This window comes from Gregarina niphandrodes, assembly GCF_000223845.1.
Source record: "Gregarina niphandrodes unplaced genomic scaffold scaffold00032, whole genome shotgun sequence".
In the NCBI taxonomy this organism is placed as follows: domain Eukaryota; phylum Apicomplexa; class Conoidasida; order Eugregarinorida; family Gregarinidae; genus Gregarina; species Gregarina niphandrodes.
The window spans coordinates 24,066-50,814 of NW_011645801.1; the positions used below are offsets into that span (position 1 = coordinate 24,066).

The 26,749-nt window shown below is 54.7% G+C and overlaps 9 protein-coding genes across 9 annotated transcripts; 6 read left to right on the forward strand and 3 right to left on the reverse strand.

The window, feature by feature from the left end:
- Window positions 1–93: 93 nt before the first annotated feature.
- GNI_128280 (hypothetical protein) lies at window positions 94–3,120 on the forward strand (the record flags this gene model as incomplete). Its single annotated transcript, XM_011133766.1, has 1 exon — window positions 94–3,120. A coding segment is annotated over one exon (3,027 nt), but the record flags the coding sequence as incomplete, so codon positions are not given.
- A 375-nt stretch (window positions 3,121–3,495) lies between these two features.
- GNI_128290 (hypothetical protein) lies at window positions 3,496–4,912 on the forward strand (the record flags this gene model as incomplete). The annotated part of the gene is made up of 2 exons (XM_011133767.1): window positions 3,496–3,773; window positions 3,895–4,912. The coding sequence occupies 2 exons, from the start codon at window positions 3,496–3,498 to the stop codon at window positions 4,910–4,912; spliced, it is 1,296 nt and encodes a 431-aa protein (XP_011132069.1).
- Window positions 4,913–5,087: 175 nt separating this feature from the next.
- Window positions 5,088–6,932, forward strand: GNI_128300 (hypothetical protein; the record flags this gene model as incomplete). The annotated part of the gene is made up of 1 exon (XM_011133768.1): window positions 5,088–6,932. The coding sequence occupies one exon, from the start codon at window positions 5,088–5,090 to the stop codon at window positions 6,930–6,932; it is 1,845 nt and encodes a 614-aa protein (XP_011132070.1).
- Window positions 6,933–7,292: 360 nt separating this feature from the next.
- GNI_128310 (hypothetical protein) lies at window positions 7,293–7,790 on the reverse strand (the record flags this gene model as incomplete). The annotated part of the gene is made up of 1 exon (XM_011133769.1): window positions 7,293–7,790. The coding sequence occupies one exon, from the start codon at window positions 7,788–7,790 to the stop codon at window positions 7,293–7,295; it is 498 nt and encodes a 165-aa protein (XP_011132071.1).
- Window positions 7,791–7,871: 81 nt separating this feature from the next.
- Window positions 7,872–17,561, forward strand: GNI_128320 (CAMP-dependent protein kinase regulatory subunit; the record flags this gene model as incomplete). The annotated part of the gene is made up of 5 exons (XM_011133770.1): window positions 7,872–7,886; window positions 8,197–8,707; window positions 9,171–9,545; window positions 9,610–15,714; window positions 15,913–17,561. 5 exons carry the CDS (start codon window positions 7,872–7,874, stop codon window positions 17,559–17,561), a joined length of 8,655 nt encoding a protein of 2,884 aa, XP_011132072.1.
- Window positions 17,562–18,499: 938 nt separating this feature from the next.
- GNI_128330 (glutamate-cysteine ligase, catalytic subunit) lies at window positions 18,500–21,232 on the reverse strand (the record flags this gene model as incomplete). The annotated part of the gene is made up of 2 exons (XM_011133771.1): window positions 18,500–20,913; window positions 21,166–21,232. The coding sequence occupies 2 exons, from the start codon at window positions 21,230–21,232 to the stop codon at window positions 18,500–18,502; spliced, it is 2,481 nt and encodes an 826-aa protein (XP_011132073.1).
- Window positions 21,233–21,317: 85 nt separating this feature from the next.
- GNI_128340 (Myo-inositol-1-phosphate synthase) lies at window positions 21,318–22,883 on the reverse strand (the record flags this gene model as incomplete). The annotated part of the gene is made up of 1 exon (XM_011133772.1): window positions 21,318–22,883. The coding sequence occupies one exon, from the start codon at window positions 22,881–22,883 to the stop codon at window positions 21,318–21,320; it is 1,566 nt and encodes a 521-aa protein (XP_011132074.1).
- Window positions 22,884–23,139: 256 nt separating this feature from the next.
- On the forward strand, window positions 23,140–24,951 carry GNI_128350 (hypothetical protein; the record flags this gene model as incomplete). The annotated part of the gene is made up of 1 exon (XM_011133773.1): window positions 23,140–24,951. The coding sequence occupies one exon, from the start codon at window positions 23,140–23,142 to the stop codon at window positions 24,949–24,951; it is 1,812 nt and encodes a 603-aa protein (XP_011132075.1).
- A 433-nt stretch (window positions 24,952–25,384) lies between these two features.
- On the forward strand, window positions 25,385–26,512 carry GNI_128360 (26S proteasome regulatory subunit S10b-like AAA+ ATPase; the record flags this gene model as incomplete). Its single annotated transcript, XM_011133774.1, has 1 exon — window positions 25,385–26,512. One exon carries the CDS (start codon window positions 25,385–25,387, stop codon window positions 26,510–26,512), a length of 1,128 nt encoding a protein of 375 aa, XP_011132076.1.
- Between the last annotated feature and the right edge of the window lie 237 nt (window positions 26,513–26,749).

Consider the following 26,749-nt stretch of genomic DNA (forward strand, 5'->3'; position numbering starts at 1 on the left):
AACCCTCGTTCAGTCCGGGGACCCGCAACCCTCGTTCAGTCCCGGGAGCCCGGAACCCTCGTTCAGTCCCGGGGACCCGCAACCCTCGTTCAGTCCCGGGGACCGGAACCCTCGTTCAGTTCCGGGGACCCGCAACCCTCGTTCAGTCCCGGGAACCCGGAACCCTCGTTCAGTTCCGGGGACCCGCAACCCTCGTTCAGTTCCGGGGACCCGCAACCCTCGTTCAGTCCCGGGGGCCCGGAACCCTCGTTCAGTTCCGGGGACCCGGAACCCTCTAGTGAGCCGTCTCTTGTGGTGGGAGAGATCACACCGAGTGAGGAAGCTCCACCCACTTGGCTCCACACGGAAGAGCTCATCTCAGTGGGCACTCTGGGTGCTGAGGCACCGTCGAGCAGCGGCATTCCCCAACCTTCTCCAGTACCTGCTTTTCTCGCCACGGAACCGCAACCAGGATTCTTCCGCGACACACCTGCCCAGCTCGCCGAAGACTCCCCCACCGAATTTCACCTCTCCGACCACAACAAGTCCCCGCAGGACTCAGAGATGCGGCGGCCCGAGGCGCTCGCTGTCAGACCGACGCCCTCCGCGATGTCGATCATCCAATCCCTCCCAGGGGAGCCGAAGAGACTCTCAGAGCCAGGACTGGGTGGCGACTCAGAACTCCCCGCCTTGAAACAAGTCCCCGTCTTGAAAGCAGTTCCCGTCTCGGGACAGGTCCCCGTGTCGGGGCAGGTCTCCGTCCTTGGGGAAGATCCAGAGCGTCAAGCAAATCTGGAGCCGGAAGAGCTCTCCACGCATACCGTGAATGTGGCGGCCCCAACCATCGACGACTCACTGGACCAGATTCAGAACCTCTCGGCCGGCAAAGCTGATCCTCAAGCCCTGGCTTCGCAAGCGCTGGGTTCGGCGATTAGTGTGGCGTCGGGCATCGGTGAGTTGGATGATGGGCACACGGCTGGAACGCCATCGTTGCTCCCCGTCCTTGCCGAGTCTCAGGAGCTACAAGGGCGCACACAAGAGCGTCAGGATTCACACGACTCTCGAGGGCCAAAAGAACCTCAAGAGCGAAAAGAGTCACAAGGGACACCGGAGCCTCAAGAGCCTGAAGGGTCACTGCCGCGTCTGGAGTCACAAGAGATCGGGCGCGGGTCGAGTGCATGGTTGGGGGAGATACGAAGGGATTTGATCGAAAGGTTGTCAGAGGTCGCAGACCCGAGTGAGGGAGGCGCCAACGCCGATATGGTCAGTAGCGATGTGGCCGCTGCTCTGATCAAATTATTGTCTGATGGAGTGTTGAGGGTTTACGAGCGGATGAGTTTCGAGTTCGGCGGGAAGGGGACCGCAGCGGGAGACCATTGTTTTTGTGAGTTGGCGGAGGAGTTGCACAAGGTGGTGGTGTCGCGGAGTGCGGAGTCAAGTGTGTTTGCGAACACACGTGCGGTGCGGATGGAGCGAGCAGTGCAGTTGAGCCGGAGCAAGGTGAAGGAGTTGGCGCAGCAGGAGGCTGCGTCGCGGCGGGCGTTGGAGGCAGCGGAGCGGAAGCACGCGTGTGCGGTAGAGGAGAGCCGGGAGTTGGCGGAGAAGCAGTGCGCACTGATCGCGCAACAGCATAGTTCCATTCGACAGCTGCAGATGAAGGTGGAGGAGCTCGACGCAGTGGTGGGCAGTTCGCAAGAGACCATCAATAGCCTGACCAACCAGATTTCAGAGTTGACGGAGATGTTGATGGACGAACGGGAAGAAGACCGCGAACACGCGCGGGAACAGACCCGTGAACTGGCGTTGGAGCAGGAGCTAGTACGGTGCAAGGAGGAGCTAACTAAGTGCCGGGAGGAGTTTGTTCGGTGCAAGGGGGACTTGAGTGCGGCGAAAGGGTCTAATGCAGGGCTGCAGAAGGAGCTGGAGAAGGTTCGAGAGGGCGTCGGTCGAGGTGAGGCGGAGGCGAAGGTGGCGCGAGAGGAATTGGCAAACGTGCAGGGTTTGTTGGGGCGTTGCCGGACGGAGTATGAGGACACGGTGTCAGGTTTGAGGCGGCAATTGAGTCAATTGAAGTTGGAGACTGACAATGAGCGCGTGGCGTTGCAGGAGACGGTGGCCAACTTGCAGAGTCACGTGAGGCCACCGACGTTTACGGAACTGAAAGAAAATGCGCATTGTCGACCTTTGGCTATTGTCATGCACAAGGAAACAGGTTACGTTTTGGTTGAGCGAGACGGCGAGGAACGTTTCTGGTCTATCGACAAGGACATTCCGGGCAGCCGACTGGGAAACCATCTGTGCGACGGCGACGGCTGGGGTGCCTTCAGACCGGCACCAGAAGACCTGGCTTCCGCCGAACTCGGTGTGCCCGTCTATGTAGCCCTGTCCGATGCCAAGGTCAGACAACTCGAGGACCTGGAACTGGAATTATCACGAAGGCAACTCCTTAGCGCGCAAGAAAGTGTTGGCAATAAAATCGAACTTGTCCTTCGAAACGAAGCGGACAAAAACCTTGAAAACAGAATTGAACTGCTCCTCGCGGAAATCAGAACTCTCAAAGGGACCATACAACAACTTAGAGACAGACATTATGGTGAGCAGTTTACTGGTAACCAGGTGGACGAGATACTGGATCAGGCGATACAGGACGGCGCGAGCCCGAACAAGCAGGACCTGGGCGCCCCAGGCGGCGACCAGACGACCCCAGGCGGCCAGGTGACGATGCAAGGCGTGGCGGAGCTCCAGAGACGACTACAGAGGGCTGAACACTTGCTGAAGAACAGTGAGCAACGAATCCGCAGTCTGGAATCAGAACTAATCGAAAGCCTAAGCAGGCAGAAGAGCCGACCCAGCCTCACCGCTCCAGTCTCCATCGAAGACCCCACACCACCACCGCTGGACCCCGCCAGCCAGTTGGAGTTTCTGGACGGGATGAGTGACACTGGTCGGTCGCAGCCGTCGGCGACTCACGCCATAGACCTGCGAATAGTGGCCCTCACGGAGAAGAACGAGGAGCTGGAACAGCAACTCAAGAAGTTGGCCGACCAACTAACCACTGACGTAAGAACGCCACTGCGTACCCACGCTATGACCCACACTGTGTGTGAGACCTGCACACTAACCTGCACACTATACTCCTGAGTGACCTAAGCTATGCCAAGTGTTCGATGTTATGTGTTCGATGTTATGTTCAACATAGTGTGTATATTTGTTTTTTGTTAGACCAACGAGTATCGATCGTTTCAACTGAAGCAAAGTTTAGTCTATATGCTAGGTCAGCTACCAGAAAATTCTAACAGAGAACTGGAACTGACAATCCAAACAGTTGTTGGCTTGCTGGGTCTTAACGATGAAGAGAGGTCGCGACTTAGCATCAAGAGATCCAACCGCGCAAAAAGATTCGGGTGGCGGTGACACAAAAATATAATATGACCGGGGAGCAAGTTTCTGGTTGGGAAGAAGGGGCCTCCTGAGCAACTATCGAGTTGGGGCCATTTTGAGTTATTTTTTTTTCCTATGGCTATAGGTGAGCAAGCTGAAGCGTTCATAAATGAATTAGCAGCCGGATTGAGCGACCCGATTAAGCTTCGAGAGATTTATCAGAACAGACTGAATGTTGACGAATGGCCAAAAATCGAAGAAGTACTTGACCACATTCCTGATCAATCGAAGTTATTTTACATACTGTATCAAGATATCAGGCTCCGAGCAATTTCTGAAGATGAGTCAACATGGGGTGAAAAGCTCTCAATCTACCATAATTATCGATTACTATTGGAAGCATTCAGTAATCCGTAAGAGCACGCACTTCAATATGGTTTCCGTCTAAGTTTGCGAACTCCGCGCGATAGCACGCGCGATAGCACACGCGTGTGCATGGGCCGATAAACCCGGGACATGTTCTTCTTGACTTAGGGATTTGAACGATGCGCCAAATTTGCCGGTAGACTGGTTGTGGGATTCATTCGGGTTCCTTTTGAGTTCATTCGTGCAGAGTACTAATGAAAAGTGGTTGTTATTAAGGACCAATAGGAGCATTTGCGAATCTCTAGACGAAAATGAAAAAAGTGCGTTCCAAACGCTATGGGATCCGTCGACAATAGAGGAGCTGCTATGCTCTTTATTGCCATCTGGGAGCAACATGAAACATGTGGCGAAGGCAACTTTAGGTATATACTACTTCGCAGTTTGCGATTTCCATGCCGGATATGAGATGCTGTGCGCTCTTGAGCGTGACTTACAGCTGTCTTCCGCCGAAAGCCATTACCAACGATCGGATCGGCAGAGGTTGAACCGTTTGATGGGGCCGAGTGTTGTCTACTACAAGGCACTGTATAAGATGATGATTGGGCATTTTACGGAGGCGTCCAAAGTCTTGGGTCGTCGGAACAGTGGTGCGAATAATTATGGCACGGCAATAGAGAATACGGGTCTAAGGTTGGTTCAAGGAGATAGTCGCACTCTGGGGCTTATTAGTATTTGTGAAACGCTCTCGACTTCTACGGACAAGAGTGATATTCCCGTCGAGGAGGTGTTCAGATCAGCATTGATACCGCTCTGTTCTGCGTCAAAGTGTGCTGGCTGGGAATTCGTTGATTCGCAGTTATGCTTGGAGGAACGAGTAGTTCCTACCTTTATGCGAGCGTACAGTATTGCGAAAGAAAAAGGAGAATTAGTTAGTCTAGCAAACCTTTACCACAATGTAACCCTGGAGAAAATAGGTAAGGTAGCTAATAAAAGCTCTACCTTCAAGAACCCAGGCGGTATTGAGACAATCCGTGCTGATCTGCTTGACAATTCTAACCTATACTTGACGGGAAATTCCGTTAACATTCAGACCGTCGTGAAACAGGAAACCTATACGGACACCTTTAACAAGCAAGTGATGAGAGGGAAAGAACTCTTAGAGGTGCTGAACGGAATGAAAGCGTGAACGTAATGGTAAGCGAAAATCAGCCGCCTGCCACTAACTTGTGGATGACTTATTGATGGCCTGGTGAGCTTCTTGTGGAGTGGCAGTGTTGTAGTTATGTGCAGTGGATCACAAAGTTTTTCGCGCTACTGCTATCGATACCGCTGAGATACAAACACGCGCGCGATCTGAAAAAATGTTTCGCCGGGCTTTTTCGTTGTTGGCCATCTTCGCTGAAGCTGGCTATTATGTGAAAGGAACAGTACCAAGAGGAACATTCAGATCTGTACCCATCACTTTGCCTGTTGTTGGGGACCCGGTGGTGGTGCGACCTCGAGGCACCTATAAGCCGCTGACCGTCAACCCCTCGCTGCCGCCTTTGAGCTTGGATACATGGGTGCCCGTGGAATATTACCGGCCGCATGGTTACATTTACGTGAATCAGGAGGACGGGAACGAATATACGTTTGTCGACAATGCAACCCGGCCAGTGGTGCGCAGACCTGTGGTGCCTGATCGGCTGGTCGGCCCACTTGAGCCTCGAGAGGCCCGCGAGCCCGAAATTTTCGACTTTATGGACCCCATCGACCCGGCCTTTAGCCAACCCATAATGGACACGATCCACCAGTCACCAGATATTCGGCTGGGCTCCGCTGACAGCGAGGAGGCTCCCCGCCGTCCGAACTTGCGCGGAATGGTGGACGGCCTCGCTGCGCTCCCCGTCCAGCTTTTGAAGGACGCCATCAGCATCCCACAGCATTTCGCTGAACTCTTCCGCCATGGCTTGAGCACGGACGCGCTGGCCGACTGCAACAGTCTGACCAACCCGCTGTGCATTTCGGCCAATGTCTGGGCCACCTTTGCGACTGCTGCCCGTGTGGACGGCAGCCTGGACGTTTTCAACCTCACCAGCAACGCAGAAGAAAGACCCTTTTTGGCCGCAGTGACTGAAGCGTTGGCCGACCGCCTCGGCGAGTTCCGGGCCAGCCAGCCGGTAGTGGGAGTGGTGGCCGATGCGGAAAGCGAGGAGGTGGTGGCCGTATATCAGCCTGACTGCCGCGTGGATAAGCTAGTGCAGATCCCTGGGCAGGTCGCAGAACGGCTGTTGGATGCCATTGACCGAGGTCGTCAGGTGATTTTCAAGGAGACAGAAAATATCGCCCAGAGCATCAGCCGTAAGGATCTGGTCGGCGTGCTGGTCGAGCCGTTGGACTACTTGAGCAAGCAGATCAGGCAGCTCGCTAATGACCGACTGCCCGAAGAGGCTCTAGAGGACACCGTGGCTACAGTGAATGCCGGGGCGGAGAAACTGGAAATCGCCATCACCAAAGTTATTGACCAACTGACCGCCTTCCCACAAGCAGTAATCGAAAAGGTGAAGGAAGCAAAGGAGGAGGTCCACCAACGGGTCAGTGACGCCATCCACCACGCCACCGAGGAAGAGGAGCCCTGCGAAGAACAGGAGGAGGCTGCGATGACGGAGGAGGCCGACCCAGTAGCGGTCCGCCTCGATGCCGATGTCTCTTTACACCTGGGCGCCGGCCATACGGAACTTGACGTTGAGGCCGACGTCTTGGAGGCCGCTGTGGTGGACACGGACAAGGATGCGAACAAGGACGGGGACAAGGAAGTGAGTGTTAAAGAGGTCCAGGCTGCGGAGAAGCCGATCGAACCACTGAAGCCGATCAACCCGATAAAGCCGATCGAAAAACCTATCCAGTCTATCGTGCCCCTGGTTAAGCTAGACAAACCCGTCCAGACCGCGCAGCCCATCCGGCCAATTCAGCCGTTGCCTAAAATAGAGAAGTCGGCGCAGCCGGAGAAGTCCACCTTGGTGCCGCGTAACGTTGCGGCCACCACTAGACCTGCCCGCCTCTGGGACAACGGATTCCTCTTCGGCTCCGGAGCCACGACCGACCTCTTGAGAGACACTGCCGACCAACTCATGAGCGTCATCCCGCGCACTTTCAACATCGCCCCGGCCACCCAGCCCCTAGACATCATCATGAGGCCTTTCTTCAACACCCTTGCCAGTATCTAGGCACGCTCATCTCGCGCCATTTCGGCTTTGGGACTAGCCATCGCCTACTTTGGGTCCTCTCCATCGGGGACGTAACAGATCATGACCCTCGGACCCTTTCCCTCGAACCCTTCCCTTGGGCCATCCGAAGGGCAGGATTATTTTTCGCTACAGGATTGATTAGTAGTTGCGACTAAAATGGATATAATGATAGAGTGACTAAGCAATAGATAACTAGGCCATCGGAGCGGCCGTGGTAGCCCCACCGGTAGCCCAGGCGGGTTCATCACAGTCGTGGATCAATTCCCGCCGGTCAAGTCAGTTCTCGGGGGCCGAATCATTCATTGACTGAGGTCTCGTGGTCGCCTTCGCGGCGATAGTTTAGCAGAGGCCGCCAAACAGTCCGTTGCGCCTGTGGTAGGCACCGGGTGGTAATTTAGGCATTTTGCCGAAAGACTTGTGGGACTGTAATGGGGCGGTGGCGGGAATGGAGGCGCCGGGATTCATGATTCCGGAAGGGTCCATGAAGGCGAGGCCGCCGGACGGGGGAAGTTGTCCTTTAAGTAGCCTGCCTTTGAGGCTGCGGTTAAAGTCTTGGGGGTCTGCGAGTTGCGGCTCGGAGGACTCGAAGGAGCCTTCTCCGGGCATCTCCACGGCCGCTTCTTCAGGTACAGTAAACTCGCTAATGATCTGCCCGGGTAGCAAAGCCTTTGCACCCTCCGGATTCAACGGGTCAATCGGTATCTTCCGGCCGTCTTGCAACCGGTAATACTCCTCCTTCACTACCGACTCGCCTGCATACCCCTCCGGCCACTCACCCGACTCGCCCTCAGCGCGAAACCCTTCCTGAGAAGAAATTGAACTCCCGTCTTTTTCCATTTGCATGCAGCCGTGGGGTCAGAGAGCATGCCAACACAAGCACCGCCATCGTCGTCTTCTTCATCAGACGATGAAGAATACATGGAAGTCGATCTGGTATGAGATAGCCTGCACCCAACTACCCACCCCGGCCACTCGTCCCAGCCACCTATCTAACCGCTACTTAACCGAGCCACGTGCACACTTCGCCTGCCACACACCACATACTTCATCTACCGCGCTAATAATCTATCGACCTAATGATCTACCGACCCAATAATCAACTGATCTAATGATATACTGGTGCGATCTATTGACTGACGATCTAGTGATCTGGTGGTGTAGTGATCTGGTGGTGTAGTGATCTGGTGGTGGCCTGGTGATCCGGTGGTCCAGCGATCTAATCTCGCGACTGCCAATTTTGTAGGACAAGCTCCAGAAGCGAGAGCGCGCGCCGGCGATCAGTGCCGAGGCTGACGATTTTGACCCGGACTTCAAAGCCCCTGTGCACGAGAAGAATCAGGACGAGGCTGAGCGCCTGCGGCGGATTCTGAAGGGGTCGTTCTTGTTTTCAAATCTAGACGGCGATGAGTTGAGTACGGTTATAACTGCGGTGTCCGGAGTCCAGTGCGAGAAGGGACAGCAACTCATTACGCAAGGTGAAGCCGGTGATTGCCTGTACGTGGTTGAGTCCGGCTCGCTGGACGTGTTCGTGAAGGCCAGAGGAGAGACCGAGAAGGTGAATGTCATGGGCCCTGGATCCACCGTCGGCGAGCTCGCGCTTCTATATATGTCGCCAAGAGCGGCAACTGTCGTAGCCCAAGAACCCTGCGTCCTGTGGAAACTCGACCGGGAAACTTTCAATCATATCGTCAAAGGCGCAGCCATGCGCAAACGACAACAGCTCATGTCCATTCTAAATAAAATACCACTACTCCGTAAGACCTCCCCGACCGGCGAATCTGGTGTCTATATCTCCAGCCTACCCCTCCCTATCTATCTATCCACACCACTCGGTTGAGAAGGCCTTCCCCGAGAGCCAGCCAATTAATATTTGGACTCATTGACTATCTCTTGTATATTAATCTCTCGTACTAGTCACCTTGTCCCGGCCACCTCCTGCTTCCTCCGACCCCCTCCGGCTTGCGCCTTGTCTTGGATGACTACCCGAGCCTTACTGATCCGAGTCTTACTGATCCGAGCCTTACTGATCCGATCTGATCTTCCTTCCTGCGTTCCGACACCCTCTTGCTAGTCTCCGATAGAAGTACTCTCCGAAGGGAGCAAGAGGGTCTCGTCATGACCCCTAACCTCGTCATCGCCCCTACCCTCGTCATCGCCCCTACCCTCGTCATCGCCCCTACCCTCGTCATGGCTCCCCTTCACGTGATCTTGGTGCAGGAAGTTGTGACTCTAGGCAGTTGGAACAGTTAGCGGACGCAGCAGCAACTTGTGAATTTCCGTCTGGTGAGTACGTTATAAAGCAAGGCGATCCGGGAGACGCATTTTACATAATTCTTAGAGGACGAGCAGAGGTGTTGAAGGACGGCGTTTGTGTCTTGCGGTACGCGGACGGAGACTACTTTGGCGAGTTGGCCTTGCTTAGCGGGGAGCCGCGAGCGGCCTCGGTCGTGACCACCGGGCCGACCAAAGTGATCCGATTCGACGTGGCGTCTTTTAATCGTGTACTAGCACCGCTTCAGCAGACCCTGATCGACCGAGCTGCCGAATATCAGGACGCACCCGTTGATGAACAGGAAGACAAAAGCGAAGCACGTAAGAAAATCTGAGAACCAATTCGCATGCAGTAAGGGGAGCATGAAGCCGTCCTTTCTCCAAGGTCCACAAGCCGCCGTTGCAACAGATCCCGCGGCCGTCCTCAAGACCAAGATCTCCTACCGTGAAAGCATACTCAAGCTCAAACCGGAGTCTCTTACGTATTTTGGCGCTGCACCCTCGAAACCAAAACCTGCTACTAAGTTGAAGCCGACCACCCGGTCGAAACGTCCCGCCAAGGCAAGGTCGGGCGTCTCCAAGACCAAGGCGACCTCGGCCAAGGCAACGCCGACCACCTCCAAGACGACGACTGCCAAGGCGATCGTCAAGAAAAAGGCCGGGTCCGTAACCGATGCCCTAGCGACAGCGGTTGCTGATGTCCATACCACAGCTGGCACCCAGAGTGACCGAACTATTTTCAATGCCACAAGCGCTTTCAAACATTCTCCTAAGAAGCCGGGTTTACATGAAGCGTGGTTACCAGATCCCGATCCCATCAAGGGCCGAACCAAACGGAAATTTGTTCCTTCTAGAGGCCCGCCGATTGTGGACGCCCTCTCACCCGAGGATCCTAACACGGGAGTAAACGCTGCAACGGCCCCGAGCGGCGACGCTGCTCAGCCAACTCGTCCGTCCTTAATTGGCTCATTGAAGAAGCTTCCAAGCCGAAAATCTTCGAGCCAAAAGCCTTCCAGTGAAAAACCTGCGGCCCAAAAGCCCCGTAGCGACGGGCTGCGGTCCCTGGAGGGACACCAGGCTCCTGAGCCGGACTACTTGGGGGCACTTATGCCGAAAGCCGAAAAGGCTGCATGGAGGAAGCGCATGAAGGAGAATCCGCCGAAGCCCCGGGAGCCATTCCGAATTGAGGAAGTGGCGCACAGGCTCGTGGAGGAGGAGCGGGTGTCCGACGAGGAGCATCGGTTCGCAGACGGCGCATTGCGTTACGCAGCCGCCGTGAAGAAGGCACACGAACTTTTGGAGGAGTCGAGACGACCTTACTTCCCGCGGAGAAAGACGACGTCTGAGGCGGTCACGTCTGAGGCGGCGAAGGCTGTAAAGACGGCGAAGGCTGAAATGACGGCGAAGGCTGAAATGACGGCCAAGGCTGGGGTGACGGCCAAGGCTGAGGTGGCCAAGGCAGAGAAGACGGACAAGGTCGCAGTGGAGGGGGCGGTTGAAACGAAGCCCTCAGGGCACCTCTTAGATCCGTCCGCGGAAGCTGGTGTTCGAACGGGGATGGGTCCGAAGTCGATTTTGAAGACGCCTTCACACCGGCCAGTGTTGGACCGAGCACTGTCCTTGGACGGCGCACCTTTGGCTCGCGTGCCTTTAATTCGGGGCTCTTCGGGGGGATTGGCTGCAGGGTCTGCAGGGCTACCTCCTGCGGTGCCGGGTGGTAGCGAGGACTCGTTGGTTCCGGCTTTGAAGTTGGGTCCGTTCATTCCGCGGAACAGGCGACGCGTGTCTTCGGGTTCATTTGACTCGGGTGGTTCGGTCGTCTCGGATGCGCCGAGTGACGAGACCTCCTTGGCTTCCTTTCTGCTAACACCCAGAGAGGCGGTGGAGGCGGCGCCAAGTGTAATGGAGAGTTCCGAATCGGAAGCCTGGGTCCCGACGGAGTCCAAGTATTTTCCCGACGGACCGGAGTGCGAGCTGGACGTGTCCTATCTGCCGAAGCGAACCGCCAAGTCCAACCAGATCTTCGGTCCCAAAGGGGTGGACCCGAAGGTGGCGCCTCCCAAGCTCCCCGAGTTTCAGCCCGTCGACCCGTTCCCGCACGTACAACGACCCCTCTTCTTCCCACTAGGAGACCGCCACATGACCAGCTGGACTGGCGGCCCCGTCCACAAAGACGGAATTAAGGCGGCGGCCGTCCGCAAGGGCAGCGACTACCAGAGGTATCTCCACTACCAGGACATGGGCAAACCCAATGTCTTCAAAGCGATCGACGTACAACGGTCCAGCGAAACCAATCCTGACCAGATGATGGCCATCAAACGAGCGGCCGCCACTGTCGCTGAGGCTCTACGGGATCAAGACTCCCATGTGCCAGTGAGTAAAACAACTAAGGAATCGTCTAAGACGCAAGCAGCTGCTGAGGTGGAAAAAACTCAGGAAGGAGAGGCTCCTCTGGAAATGGTTGACCGACTGATTAACGCCATCAGTTACTATGTGGACCCCGAGTCGGATCAACGGCGTTACGTGGATATGCTTCACTTTGTGGCGAATCGCTTTAAACGGCGAGACCGGGGGCGTCCTCTACGGTATCCCGAGGGGATGCCGTTTTCCTTTTGGACACGGCTCACTACCATCCGGGAATTTGTGTTTGGGACCGGGCCACAGAGGACTGTGCCTCACGCGGATCCTGATCTGTATTACGAGCTTTTTGCCCGGTTTCGACACCCTGCTCATGAGAGGTACAAGATTGTTATGACAAGGAGTCGATGGATCTACCGACAAGCGGTTAAGAAACTAAACCCGAGCACATGCAAAAACAAGCCGTACCCTTTCAGCGCAGTTGTCCGTGGTGGTCTCAAAACCGCCTTCATACCTCGAAGACTTTGGACACCAGACGTCTTCGATAATGGGGTACGCAATGAGGACAACCCACCATTCGTTTTGATGCCGAAAATGACCGACGGTGAACGCCTGTGCCGGATACGAGAGCAAGAATTTATGAAAAAGGTGGTGAAGGCTGTTGAAAAGATCGTTCAGTTCAGACTGAACCGAATACGAGTCCAGGAAATGGCAGAAGAATACCCAAGCCGGTGTATTACCCGCCCGAGACTGGCTCCCAAATCCAGACATGCTCACCGACAAGTCAATGATGTCGTAGGGAATATTGACCCACAGGTACAACCCCAATTTGGCCCCATAAACCCACATCGTCAGGTGACGTATGGATCTGATGAAAAGAAGACAGTAGAGGAGCAAGATCTACAAAGCCCCACGTCTCGTACAAGGCGTATCAGAATCGTCGAGCCGAAAGGCAGTCCAGAGACCGAGCTGGAGCATGCCAGTATGGCTCCAACCTCTGGCCCTATACCAATGTCTGATAATTTTGGCAAAGGGCAGAAAAAAGTTGGGACCAATGAGGTCCGAGTTCTAACCGGAAGAGGCTTGCTCAAAAGAGAGACGGCCTTGGGCAGCGGACCCCTGTTCAAGGGTACGCGGCACAGGATTCCCACAATGATACATGCTTCAGAGCCGCCACCTAAACTTACAGCAGTTAATAGTCGGACTTCAGAAGCTGTGGATTCTAAAGTTGCGAATTCCGGAGTTATGGACTCGCTGTCAGAAACGGATGGATCAGAAGCCGAGGATGAAGAGCCGAGTTACAGCGAGCCACGGTATGAACCTTTGGGGGACAAGCCCGTGTATTTCGGTGCTGTGGAGAAGCGTGATTTGTTGGAGGCATCTGAAAACGAGTTTTGCTTGGATGCGACGTCTGTTCATTCTGAGCCGGCGGAAATGGGGCTGCATGACCACAGTGACCTGGACGAGGACCTGAGTGCCATGTCGGATGGAGTGTTTGAAAGTCGGCCATATGAGTTTATTCTGTTCCAACTTGAACAAGGTTGTGCCTTTCGTGCAGCTGAGAATGTGCCAACGGTGATTCGGCATCCTCCGGCCGTGCTGCCACTGAGCTACGACGTTCATGGGACTTGGAACGAACACCCCCGGGGCCTAGTGCGCAGTGAATTGCCTCGCCGGCAACCTGTGCCGAACCTGCCCAGTCTTGTGGGCGTCTTCCACCAAGTGCCGACCGACTGGCCGGATGTCGACTGGACCAAGATGCCCGGCAAACGGCCTCGCCAAAGACCACCTTTGCAGCCCGGGGAGGTCATCACCACAACCACGGGAGTCCGGCCGGAAGACGGACTCAGCGACTATCGACTTAAAAAAATCTTCAAAGAAGGAGGACTTCGTAACAAATACATCGCACCCGACATCTCCAAAAGACTACTGCCCAAATTGAGCATGGGCGTAAAAGACTGGGCCGTGACACCCGGACAGCCGCGAGAGGTCAAATCAAAGCTCGAACCACGGTCACCAAGTCCGGTGACGGTGACGGCGAAGGCAGCGGTCAGGACGACAGCGGCACTTGTCACGCCTGTGGCGGCTCCTGCCACGCTTTCCCCGTCGCCTGCCACTCTTTCCCCGTCGACTGCCACGCTTTCCCCAGCTCCTGTCACTGGCACGCCTGGAAGGTTGCTTGCGCCGGCCGAGTTGGAACATAGTGCGGAGACCCGGCCGGCTCCGGAGGATCTGGAGGGTGAGGAGGGTCTGAAGTTGCTGTTGGACGAAGTGAGTCGCGGTCCTGTGGCGGAGTTCCCTGTGCCTGTGCAATTGGAGGGGCGATCGAGTCGGATTTTGTCTCGGCTTCGGCAGTCCTTGCGTGGGCAAATGAAGGTGTTGGAATCGGTGAAGGAGGGGAGTCGGCGCTACACGGAACGGCCGTCCCGCGCTGGGGCGGCCTTAAATCGGCGGGGGTCGAGCAAGACGTCGCGCGTGTCGGCCTTGGGTGAGGCCGGTCGCGGCGGGGCGGAAAGCGAGGGGCTTACGTCAGACGTGGACTCGGAGGAGGAGGAGGTGTTCCTGGGCGCGGGGCCGCAGCGGTATGCGGCGATACCAGCGTTACATCGCGACAGTCAGTTGCGAGCGTCTGTTCGTAGTTCAGTGCGATTGTCACATGTGGAAGAGAGAGACTTCTTGGGCGACCTAAGTGAGAGTACTAGTGAGTCTGACTCTGAAGACGGTGGTCTACAGGAGGGTCGTATGTTGTACAACACAGTGGATGTGGTGGATGAGGATGAGCAGCGCAGTTCGAGGGCGAGTGTGTTGCAGAGTGTGCGACGTTCGATGGCGCGTTCCTCGCGACTTCGTTCGAGTTCTAGCTCGATCCCGAACCCTTCTAACCGTAAGTTTGTACCGCGACATAAGCGCAAACGGCGCAAGCCTGCGCCGATGTTATCTTTTATGGATACCGTCGTCAGTCGGTCCTATCGCGGGCAACACCGTGCCACTCGCCAACACAATGACCATTGGGTATGGCGCCGTCGTCGCTGCACCGTCTGTCCTGGTCGGTGTCGTGGACATGATGGCAATCGTGTGTGCTGGCTTGTTAGAGAGCCGAAACACGCCTACAAACGTTCGAGGCGTAATGACGAAGTCGCCCGCCGCCTTCTCGCCTGGATCGCCGCACCACACTGGTTACGCCCACTCAGCAGCGAAGGCGGATCCTACATCTCTGTCAACCACTTCGGATTCGACAGTGAAGACTCCGACGAAAGACATGCACCTCAACCACAACGACCTGCTGCGAACCCTCTCATAGACTCCGACATCGCCATCCCACACCGCACCTCAGACGAGCCCGGCTTCGGCGAAGATCTCGCCGCCGCACGACGTGTCAGCCCACACAAAACATGGAAACAGAACGCACGACGACCCATATCCATGGAACCCGTCCTCTCCTACCAAATGCGACTAGCCGAGGACAAAATTAATCACAGACGCGCACAACTGGCCGAGGAAAAAAATGCCATCCAAACAGAACAAAATGCCGTTAAGTACGACATACAGATCACACGCACCGACACGCACAAAGGCGAAGATCATGACCAAGATGCTGGGGAAAGTCCTCCTGGGGAAGGATCTCCTGGGGAAGAGGAGAACACAGTCACTCGCGACTCAACTATCTCTCAGGTACTTCACGATAAGGCGCCTAGCGCGATGCAGACCGAGGATGAGCCCGTGCCGACGGTATATGGAGGACACTACCAAAGTTTCCAGGTCCACAAAGCCTTTCAGACAACTACTCGGACTTACGACGCGGACGCATCTCATGACTCTGCCCATGGCCAGTACCCGAAACCAGGTCTTCGCGATCAAGATGCAGCTAGGTCTGGAGGCGGGAGCGCTGCAGCCGTCGTGCGTTTGTCCAAAACGTACAGCGCCGCTGACGCGGAGCCTGCCGTCGCGAAGACCACGGTCACGAAGGCTACGATCTCGGAGGCCAAGGGCTCGGAAGCCAAGGTCTCGGAAGCCGGTGTTGCGAAAGCCTCCGTTACAGAGATCGCCGTTGCCGAAGTCTCCGTTGCAGACGGCCAAGCGCTTAAAGACCGAGGAGCTACGGAAGGTGGAGAAGGTGGAGAAGTTGAAGAAGGTGGACCGTTGCGGAGACGATCGAGAGGCGAGAGCAGAACAACTGTGGAGTCAGTGGCTTCTTCTGGGTCGTCACTCTCCTCGTCGGTTGAGTCCGACCTGTCCTCGAGCTTGTCCTCGAGCTTGTCCTCGAGCTTGTCCTCGACCGCTAGCTCCACATCCACCCCGTCGGTAGCCGTGGCAAATACTCGGTGGTCAGAAAGTTTGGACGAGTTCATAAGCAAACAGGAGGGTGCCACGGAGCCGCCCTCGGAATCAAGGTTGAGTACACCGTCCGATGTTACAACCACTAGTGTGTGTGTGAAAGTACATGAAGTCCTCTCGCCAAAAATGGTTGATAATTTGTTTGGCAATAAGCCCCTAATGGATGTGTTCCTGGAAAGCGGAAAAACTTCAATATTTGCCCAAACTTCCAAAGGACCAGGTTATACTACAAAGTGTTGTCCCGTTATGACCGACTCTAGATCGGTTATTGAAAACTATCGTCAGGTTCTATCTGTCTTTATTGAAAATTGCACATCGTTGTTATGCAAGAAGGTCGCCTTTGGCGAATCCCACGTCATTGGTCACGGCCAGTATTCCGCCTCCAACCGACAGCGATTTGACGACAAGTATGTTACTTACTATGAGGAAGGTGAGTTACCGGAGGACCTGACACAGACGAATGATGCGCGAGGGGGCGCATCAGCTAAAGCGCCCTCACAAAACAAAGACGGGTTGGCCGAAAGTAACAACGAGCGGGACGATGATGAAACGCTCGGCATTACGGAGAAACTGGACTCAGTCCCCTTACGATTTCTGTATCCAACGAATACGAATATTTCAGAATATAGCGACGATTATGACAGCAGCGATGATCAAGAAGAGAGCAGCATTATCACTCGAGGAACATGCTTATTTCCCGGGTTAAGTAAGGTATCTCGAAAGCGCCATATGAACGCCTACGATAGGAATGAAGCCATGCCGCCTACCCTGTGGGAGGAGTTCTCAGACCGCCGCTTTTTGGAGCGCTTGCGATCCATTGTTGCAGTGTCGCCTTGGGGCTTGATTCAGCGACGTTTAATGGCTGAAGAGATGAAAATGAAAATGAATGTTATTACCTACGAATTGAATGAAGATATCAAACAGTTAAAATATAGAGATAAGCTTAACGTACTAGTAGGGACTAGTCCTGCTGAAAATCTGACTGCTTTTCGGCCTCCTCCGGAAGTGCGTGCACACACTTTTGCGAGCGATCGAAATATGCGGAAAGGGCGAGAAATGTTGGTTCCTTTTCATGAAGTGGGCGCAGATTCCCGAAGGGGCCATCTAGCCACTACGGGATCTCGTACGTCCACGGAGGAGCCGGAAATTGTAGGCGTGTTCGACCAAAATCCCCGACTTCTCGGAAGCAAAGACGGCGAAGATATTTATGATAGTTTGCTTTACAAAGTGACGCGGACAACTGACGACGACTACATATACAAAGCTAAGCCCGTCGAGAGGGAAAGATCGCTTTCCGGAGGGGATAGTGGAATTCCGGTATCAAAACCTTTAGAGATTCAAGCTGCAAGGAATCGGTTTGCAACAGATACCGTTTTATTGGGCTGCAGAAGCCAAGACGGGAAAGAATCCCTGTTCGACCACGACCCGAGAAGTGGTAAGGAGCCACGCCAGGGTACTAGGACGGGCCGAAGTGTTGCCCTAAGCAACTCCGTCCGTCCTGTGCAAACAGAAGACCAGCGACTTTCCCGAAAAAAATTGCCTCCAAGCGAAACACTGGTGGACCTGATTCGGAGTGAACCAGTGTATGACCTGGTGCGGCTTTTAAAGGACCCTTTGGTCGGTGATTCACGACGAACGAAGTAGTTCACACATGCCGGAGCATAGCTCAGCTCACGCAGCAGCAGCAGCGGGGAAGCAGAAACTTGGGGAAGTACCTCTTGGGTAACAAAAGTACCTCTTAGGTGGCCTAAAAGTACGTACCTCTTGGGTGGCAAAAGTACGTACCTCTTGGGTGGCAAAAGTACGTACCTCTTGGGTGGCAAAAGTACGTACCTCTTGGGTGGCAAAAGTACGTACCTCTTGGGTGGCAAAAGTACGTACCTCTTGGGTGGCAAAAGTACGTACCTCTTGGGTGGCAAAAAAGTACGTACCTCTTGGGTGGCAAAAGTACGTACCTCTTGGGTGGCAAATATGGTTTCACAAAAAGGTCATAGGTCCAAAGAACCACCAGTGTGGGATTCCTGGGCTTGTGACCAAAAATTCAAACTTCGCTTTTTCTGCTCCTTTGCACTTTATGTGCTGTTTGACCATGACACATTTCGTGCGCGCAGGTAGTGCAGAAACTGCCTTGAACACTTTTCCTGGTTCACAACGTTGCTTCGGTTCACAACGTTGCTTCGGTTCACAACGTTGCTTCGGTTCGCAACGTTGCGTATCCTCCTGCTCTTCTGTTTACTCCTCCACTTAACAAGAACTCCAAATTGAAACTTACTCAATGGGCACTAAGCGAGTTGCAGAGGGCCGTTAGCACCTCTGCATCCTCTAACGGCAAGTGCGGACATTATAACCTCGATGATCAAGCAACAATGCCTGACGGTAAGGGAGCTCCGAGCTGTGAACTTATCTCCAGCCATGATTCGGGCTTGATGACGTGAGCCTTAATATTTTGTGGTCATGATGATGTGTGGTCATGATGATGTGTGGTCATGATCATGTGCGGTCATGATCATGTGCGGTCATGATCATGTGCGGTCATGATCATGTGCGGACATGATCATGTGCGACCATGTTCTTGTAAGCCATCATAAGCAGCTTTGTATCAGGGGTTCCTCAGGTTGGCTGGTAGCATCCAAATGAGTGTCGGTGGTGTTTGGTTTGTCCTCCAAGAAGTAGACCCGCTCTGGCAGCACGGCCGTGCCCAGGGTGGCGAGTTGCTTTATGACCGGCGACGCGCTGCATATGGGGATGCTCTGGGGGCAGGTGCGGGAGGAAGACGCGTAGATATGGCCGAGTGCCGGTTGTTGGGCGTTTGTTTGTACGTTGAAGCCGGTGAGAACCGCGTGTTTGCACACATCGTAATTCATGGAGTGGGTGACGACGGAGTCGCTTTGGTAGTCTTCATGGGATGTGAGTTTGGCCCGTAGGTCGACGGCGTTGGTCGGCACTTGGCCCAAGACCCGTTGGCGGACAAAATTGGAGTACAATCGATAGGTGTCTACGGCCTGGTTCGAGCAACGCTGAGCCCGCCACTCCTTAGATACAAATCGGTCCAGCTTGCTGAGGATTCCGCATTCGCGGTCCAGCATAATGGTCCTCAGCGTCCACTGCTTAGTCACCAGAGGGTCCGCGGGACATGGGAACCAAAACTTTTCGGACGTGCATGCATGACGCTTGTGGGCAGTCATCATGTTCTCTCGAACTTGCGATATAGGCATGTAGAACATCCACGAGTCCTCGCGCAAAGAATCACCGGCGGCATTCTCCTCACTCAAGTTCTCATCGGCCGGCCTAGGCAAACCCGATCGAATGATCGCCAACGCAATTAGCGAACTGATACAAGCAATGGCCGCATTCTCGAAGTCCGTCAACTGACTCTCTGGCGTTCGCAACTCCACCCGCCAGCCGATGTAGGGCAACGTGCTGCCGTCGGGAGACGGAGGAGGCGGCTTGAAACGGACGGTGTTCCAGTTGGTACTCTGGATGTTCTCGAAATGGTCTGTACGCGTGGTGTTATCTATGTCAATCTTGTCTTCAAATATAACAAGCGGATCTCGAGTCCACAAGGTCGCGAAGTGCAACGCCAGTCTCTGGTCCATGAAACGGCTCAACGTGTCGTAGGCCTCCTCATTATGCTCCAGAAGCTGGTCATTAAATAAACTATCATGCTCATCCAGGAAGGAATGATCCGCGATAAACATGGGGGCGCATCCGTAACGGGACTGTTTCAACGTGCTCAACTCCGCATCCGTCCGGCAGTCACAAGTCTGCTCCAGTACGCGCCACCGACAGTCCAAATCACTCACCAATCCGGACAAAGCAGGAGTGCCTGCACTAATTGCCAAAAAAATTGGTGCGAACACTACCATCTGATCGTACAAATGCCTGGCCATACTCACGTTCGGACACCCGAAGGTAGCTTGTAGGCAACACTGAGACATTCCGTAGGCGAAACAGTCCTGGTAGATGAATCCCTTCACCGGCAAACGCGTGTGTCTTGACAAATCCGAGATGTCCGCGCGACTGCCAAACTCTTCAAGATCCTTAGACAGCTCCCACACACTCCCTTCCACCCGTTCCTTCCTACTCGTCCGGACAGTGCTTGTGCCAGTAGCCGGCGTTGAGGCTTCACTACTGACGACCTTAGAGCAACTGCGAACAGGAGTATTGAACTCCGGCGAATTCTCCGAACCGAAAGAGCTGGAGCCAAGCTTGCCGGAACCAAGCGAGCAGGCGGTGGAGCAGCTGCCAGAGGTACAGCGCGGGGTCTCAAATGTGTAGGCGTCCTCGAAGGCTTTGATGAGCGAGGAGACCTTAGTGCCTCTGCGGGTGTTGACGTTGTGTACCAGTGTAGGGAATCTTGGATGCGGGTTCGGTAGGCACTTGGGGATGCCGACGGAGCCTTCAAGGAAGTCGGCCAGGTTGTGTCTGTTGCCTGGGTTCCATATGTAGTCGGCAATTCTGAGTGCATCGGAGCCGCCGAGGTGTGTAAGGTCTACTGCCTCGACTGGGGAGGTGACATCGAGGTGGGAGGAGGTGACTCCGAGAAGGGGGAAAGCAGGCATGGACATAACGAAGGCTTTGTTTCCATAGAGGGACTGCAGGACAGACTGGATTTTGAGCCTTCGACTCATCATGCTTTCTTCCACGTCAGTCACACCTTCAACGCTGAGCGCGTAAGGGGGCGAAGGCGTGGCCTCTATCATGTGGTTACCAAACTCCGGGTGCCACTCCGCCGACCGTAAAAACGTCTTTTTCTCGCGAACCAAGAACAACTGCTTGCAACACATCAACGATCGGTCCCACTCGCCCGTCGCTTCGCGCCTCCGCAACTCGGTCAAGACCTCCGGCGCCTCCACAATCAACTTCGCCTCGCGCCGCTCCGCGTCCAAGTACACCATCGTCATCTCCTGCTCATCACCCCAGTACAAATTCGTGTCTTCCCGAGTGCGGTTCAACAACCACACGTGCAGTAGCTGCAACAAACCGTCGCGCTTCACTAAAATCGAGAGATAAGGGAGTTCCTGGTTGGTTAGCAGTCCCCGCCTGGCCAGCAGTCCCCGGTCAGTTAACCAGATGAGCACGCGGTCGGGCGAGGATGCGTAGCAGTGGGGTCAAGTGAAGACCTAGCCGACAATCTAGCCGACGATCTAGCCGACGATCTAGCCGAACATATCCAGGCCGGGGAGATGGAGGGGGGGGGGGCATAGGTGCTCCGGGGGGGGGAGCATAATGGTGTTGGAGGGCTCACCTTTCTTCATCACATCTAACGATAACGCTTCCCAAGGAATGGGTCGACCAACCTCGAGAAAGCCCATAACAAAAGATGTTCAAAATACAACAATTAGAAAAATGTGTCCGTTCGGTTGCTGTTGGCCGTCGCCAGTGTTCGTGTCTCTGTTCTTAGTTTTGGGTGCGTCTGTAATTAAGTGCTATATAGTCGGTGGCGGGGAGGCCAGCGGCGGCCCTGAGGAAGTCCACAAGTGCTTCCCTTTGGGGGAAGAGGGCGTTGATGACGGGAGCGTGTTTAGGGACTTGGGGCGCCTTGAGGAAAAGGGAGAGGAGTGATGCCAGCGTGTCGAGCTGCTGGAACTCCTGGTCCTGTTCGGTCTTGACGTGGATGCGTTGCAGCAGTTCCATAAACAAAACCAGGTCAAGAATGATGGGTGCGGCGAGCAAGCTGTCCTCGCAGGTGTTGTGGACCACCACCGTCTGCGCGCCGTTCATGAAAATATCGGCCGTGTACTCGTCCAAGGCACGCTTGCTATCGCCTACGGTCGGCACGTATTTAATTACGATGAGATGGTCGGGGTGCTCGCCCTCTTTGTAAAGAAGACTGTTGCTGGCGATCATGTCGTCAACCACTGACGCCTTGGTGATCTCCTTGCTCCTGAACTGCTTCTCGGAACTCAGATTGAGTCCGTCGTTGTTACCTAAGTGGTTGTAGCTCACGATCGACACAGGCTTCAGGCCAGTGGACACTAAAAAGTCGGCCATCACCGACTTGAACTTGGTCTGACCCGTCTTCAGGTCGTCGCCTGCTAGATACACACCTTTCTGCTTCGCTAACTCCAAAACTCCGTCGCAAAAGGTGTTCTGTGGCGAGCCATTCACATAGGCGCAACCCTCCAAGACTGCGGCCACACAGTACAGCAGCGAGGGAGCGATCTCGGTGGTGTTGTTTCTGATTGCTTCCAGCAGGTGCTCGGCAGTGTCGTGGACACCCTCAAGGTGGTCGCTGAAGCGTTCCGTATTGCCATTCCAGAAAATAATCACCTTCTCTAGGTCATTGGCCTTCTTGAACTCGCGGATGTTGCTCCTCAGCGTCTCGAGCTGGCCCTGCTTGTCCTTGCGGGTTATCACATGGTCAGCTCTAACTTCTTGGTTGGTGGCGATAAAGTCGTAGTCATACACCCCTGGGTAGACTGCGATCCCGTTCATCTCCTCGCGGAGCTGACGCTGGACCTCCACAGGCAATACTCCAGCTCGCTTCATGGCCTCGTCCAGTGGCATGGCATTAATATCCCAACCACCCAATACCAGGTTGTCGGGGTGCAGCATGGGCAGCAAACGGTTAACCGGCATATAAATTTCCTCCCCGTTCTGTTCGTTGACGCCGACTTTACAAGTTGCAGTCATGGCCACAGACCCCAGCCAGTTCGCACGGCGATCACCTCGCTGTGTCTCCCAAGTGACACCCTTCTTGTTCGCCAGCAGACCGGCAGCCAAAGTGGTCCCGTTGTTGCCCGCCAGTCCTATAAACATCACACCCACCCGAGGGACCCGAACCTCCGTACGGTAGTCCACCTTAGTGGTCTTGGTGGTAGCCACCATGCGAGCCTCCTGCGCGTCAACTACAGTACGTGTATAAGAGTGCGATGAGTAAAGGTAGCCATCCTTCTCCTCTGCGCCAGTCACAATAAGTGGGCGAGCAATCTCGCAAGTAAGGTTTGAAGTTGGGCGAACCATTTTATATAGCAAAAATTTTAATCAACTAATTTTGCAGAGACAATTCCCAGGTACCGCGAGGCGTCAATTCCGCGAAGTAGGCTTCTGGCTCGATGTAGGACCACAAGGGTACTTCCGATTCCATGATGAACTGAACGCCACCTGGCTACTTAGACCTCTCGACAACCAAGGCACCCTCATCCAAGTCGCAAGGCAGGCTCCTGACGGACAACTATTGTACAGCACCGTTCTCAACGGCCAGCAGCCCAGGGGCTTGATGCCAGAAGGCTTAGATACACGTACTTTAGGTACACCTGCGGATGGGCAGGACCGCCTGCGAGAAGAAGAAGCGCAGGATCGCGTGCGAGAGGAGGACCATCCGGGAGTGAGACACAGCTCAAGAGAAAACTCCCATCGCTACGTCTCTGCACCTGTCGTACGACGTAGACAACGAAACGAGCCATATGGTTCAGTCGACAGGAGAATGCAAGAACGTCGTCGAGATCGTCGTCGAGATGAACACGACCGAAGAAGAGGCCGGGAGCTAAACCCCGGAAGTAGCTGGCAATGCCCAAGCTGCTCGCAGGCCAGACAACTCGCCGAAGAATTGCTGGCCGTTCTGAAGCACAGTGAGGACCGCGGAACCATCCCCCCCGAAAGCATCACCCCCGGACACATCTCCCGCGGACGCATCCCGCCGCCGAACGACTTAGAAAGCGATAATGATTCGTTCCAAGGAGACATCGAAATGCTCCAGAAACATGAGACCGACTGTTATGACAGTCAAGGAAGCTCTGATGAGAGCTTTAAGAAACGCGGCAACCCCCGCGAAGAAGAACACGAAGAAAAACAACACCGGTTACAGACCAACAGGCTCGGCCCGAATGCGAGCCACTCGCGACCCGAAAAACCGGCCGGGAAGTCAGCCACAGCCGGGAAGTCTTTCCCCCGCAATTCGTACTCGGACACAACCCGTCTGAACTCGGAGTGTACCGAAGCCATCCGTAATGGCTCCGCCGCGAATAGACTTGACCCATCGCTGGACCCCTCGGTAGCCTTGCCCTCTTCACCTATCCCGTCAGGACCTGTTCCTGGAGAACTTGGTCCTTCGGGATCTGGTCTTTGGGAGTTCAGTCCGAGCCCGGATAGTCCCTTGGTGTTCACGTCACCGTGGTGTCCGGACACGCCCGGCACGATAACCTACCTGAGACCCCCTAGCAGCAGCGAGCGCGAACCTGTTGACCCTCCGACAGTTGAGCCGCCGGCCCTGAGTCCTGAGGAGCCGACCCCGACTCTTGAGGGGTCGCTCGTTGACCGAGCTGCTGTTGAAGCGAACGCAGTGTGGAGCCCAGTATTTGAGTCCCAGGAGAGTCCCTCGCCTGCGAGTAGCAATTCCAAGGCTGATGAACTGTCAAAAGCTCGAAAAGCGCCGTCACCACGTCGTGGCACGCCCGCGCCGGGTCACCGATCGAAAGCCGTAAACGTCCGGCTGGGTCGAGGACGGGGCAAAGAATTAATGACCACTGGAGGTACCCGTGTGGGAGGGACTCGTATGGGAGGTACCCGTATGGGAGGGACTCGTATGGAAGGGACTCGTATGGGAGACACCATTACTCAGAATCTGGCGTATGCCGGTGTGAGGAATGAAGCGAGAAATGAACACCCCCAAGACGAAGAAGCCAGAGATGAAGGTGCAGGTGGGGAAGTTAGTGGGGCGGTTCAAGTGGGTCAGGATCAAGTGGGTCAGGGTCAAGTGGGTCAGGACTACGTGATTGATGGTTATGTGATTCCGGCTCTGGATGCTGTGCGTGAAAGGTTGTTATTGTGCTTGTCGCACAACGTGGGCACAGGCAGACGGAACCCACGAGTCACCTGCCCGATTACCGGAGTAGACCTCGTGGTATCCGCCAGAAAGTCTCTTCGTGTGCGTCGCTGGCGGCCCTGGTGCGAGCACTGTCTCATTACTCACCCACCACAGACCTTCAGTAGCACTAAGGACACCGCAATGGAGCTTATGGTCTTGATCCTGCATTCATGCCAACTGCCTACAAAATTCGACCCCCGGTTTTTCTCGGATCTCTTCAACTAAACATGATGGGCACAGTCAACGAGGGCACTGTATGGGGAGGTCTGCACGGGGAGGGGTCATCAAGGTTTTTTCGGCGACGAAATAATTATGTCAGAGTGCCTCACGATGATCGCCGACAAGACCCAGGCAGACATGCATTTAGTAGTCAAAGGACTAGAACGTAAGCACGAACACGGGACGAGGTGGTGCTGAAACCAAGATGCTGAATTCAAGGTGATGAATCCAAAGCAATGAAATTAAGGTGATGAAATCAAGATGCTGTTATCAAACATGTGGAATGCTGACTATGGAGTGTGTGTGACTATGGAGTGTGTGTGACTATGGAGTGTGTGTGACTATGGAGTGTGTGTGACTATGGAGTGTGTGTGACTATGGAGTGTTTCTGGCTATGGAAAGTGTCTGGCTATGGAGAGTATATCGTTTGATTCTGAAAATGTTTGTTGTAGGGCGATTGGAGTTTTTGTTGATACAGGAGGAGTTTCTGACCAATGAGCAGAAGCATTTGCGTAAGGAGTTTATTCGTGCGTCGCGTGAGATAAAGCGTATCCAGAGTGTGCCGTTAGTGATAGGTCAATTTCTGGAGTTGATAGATGCAGGTCACGCAATCGTGAGTAGTGCGGGTGGTAGTAACTACTATGTGCGATTATTATCAACGATTGACAAGGAGTTGTTGACGACGTCGGCTTCAGTGGCATTACACCGTCATTCGCATTCGGTAGTGAACGTGTTGCCGCTGGAGAGTGATAGTAGTGTGCACATGTTGGCTATTCAGGAGAAGCCTGACGTGTCATACGCGGAGGTGGGAGGTTTGGATGTGCAGAAGCAGGAGATTCGGGAAGCGGTGGAGTTGCCCCTAACTTGTCCGGAGTTGTACGACCAAATTGGAATTGACGCCCCGACAGGAGTTCTGCTATACGGTCCGCCGGGGTGTGGCAAGACGATGTTGGCCAAAGCTGTGGCGCATCATACGACGGCTTCCTTCATCCGTGTCGTAGGGTCCGAGTTTGTGCAAAAATACTTAGGTGAAGGCCCGCGATTGGTCAGGGATGTGTTTCGATTGGCTAAACAACACTCACCTTCAATCGTATTTATCGACGAAGTAGACGCAATTGCCACCAAGCGTTTCGATGCACAAACCGGTGCTGATCGTGAAGTTCAACGCATCTTACTAGAGCTACTTAACCAAATGGATGGCTTCGAAAAGAACACCAGCGTAAAGGTCATCATGGCAACCAACCGTGTTGACACACTCGATCCCGCTCTCCTCCGCCCCGGCCGTCTTGACCGCAAAATCGAATTCCCGCTACCCGACCGAAGACAACGCCGTCTCATCTTCCAGTCGTGCACAGCTAAAATGAACCTCAGTCCCGAAGTAGACCTCGAGGACTTCGTCAACAGACCCGGCAAAATCAGCGCTGCAGACATAGCAGCCATTTGCCAAGAAGCCGGCATGCAAGCCGTACGCAAAAACCGCTACGTCGTACTCACACGCGACTTCGAGCAAGGCTGGGAAGTACACGTCAAAGAACACGACGCTGGCTTCACCTTCTACTCCTTCTAACCCCACTCCGTTCCACACACCCCGCTCGCTTCCCACAGTCTGTCACGACTCCAAACAAAACCACTCTGCCAAACGGAACACCCACCCCGCGCGCGACACGTTGAGCGTGCCAGGCGCTGGGCGTGAGCAATATAACGCGCGCGAGCGCACCAAGCTCATGGGTGTAGTAAGCTATTGCTCGCGATGGCTCGATGCCGATGTGGTCCTGCTGTATCCCGGTCCCCGTGCTGTGTCCCG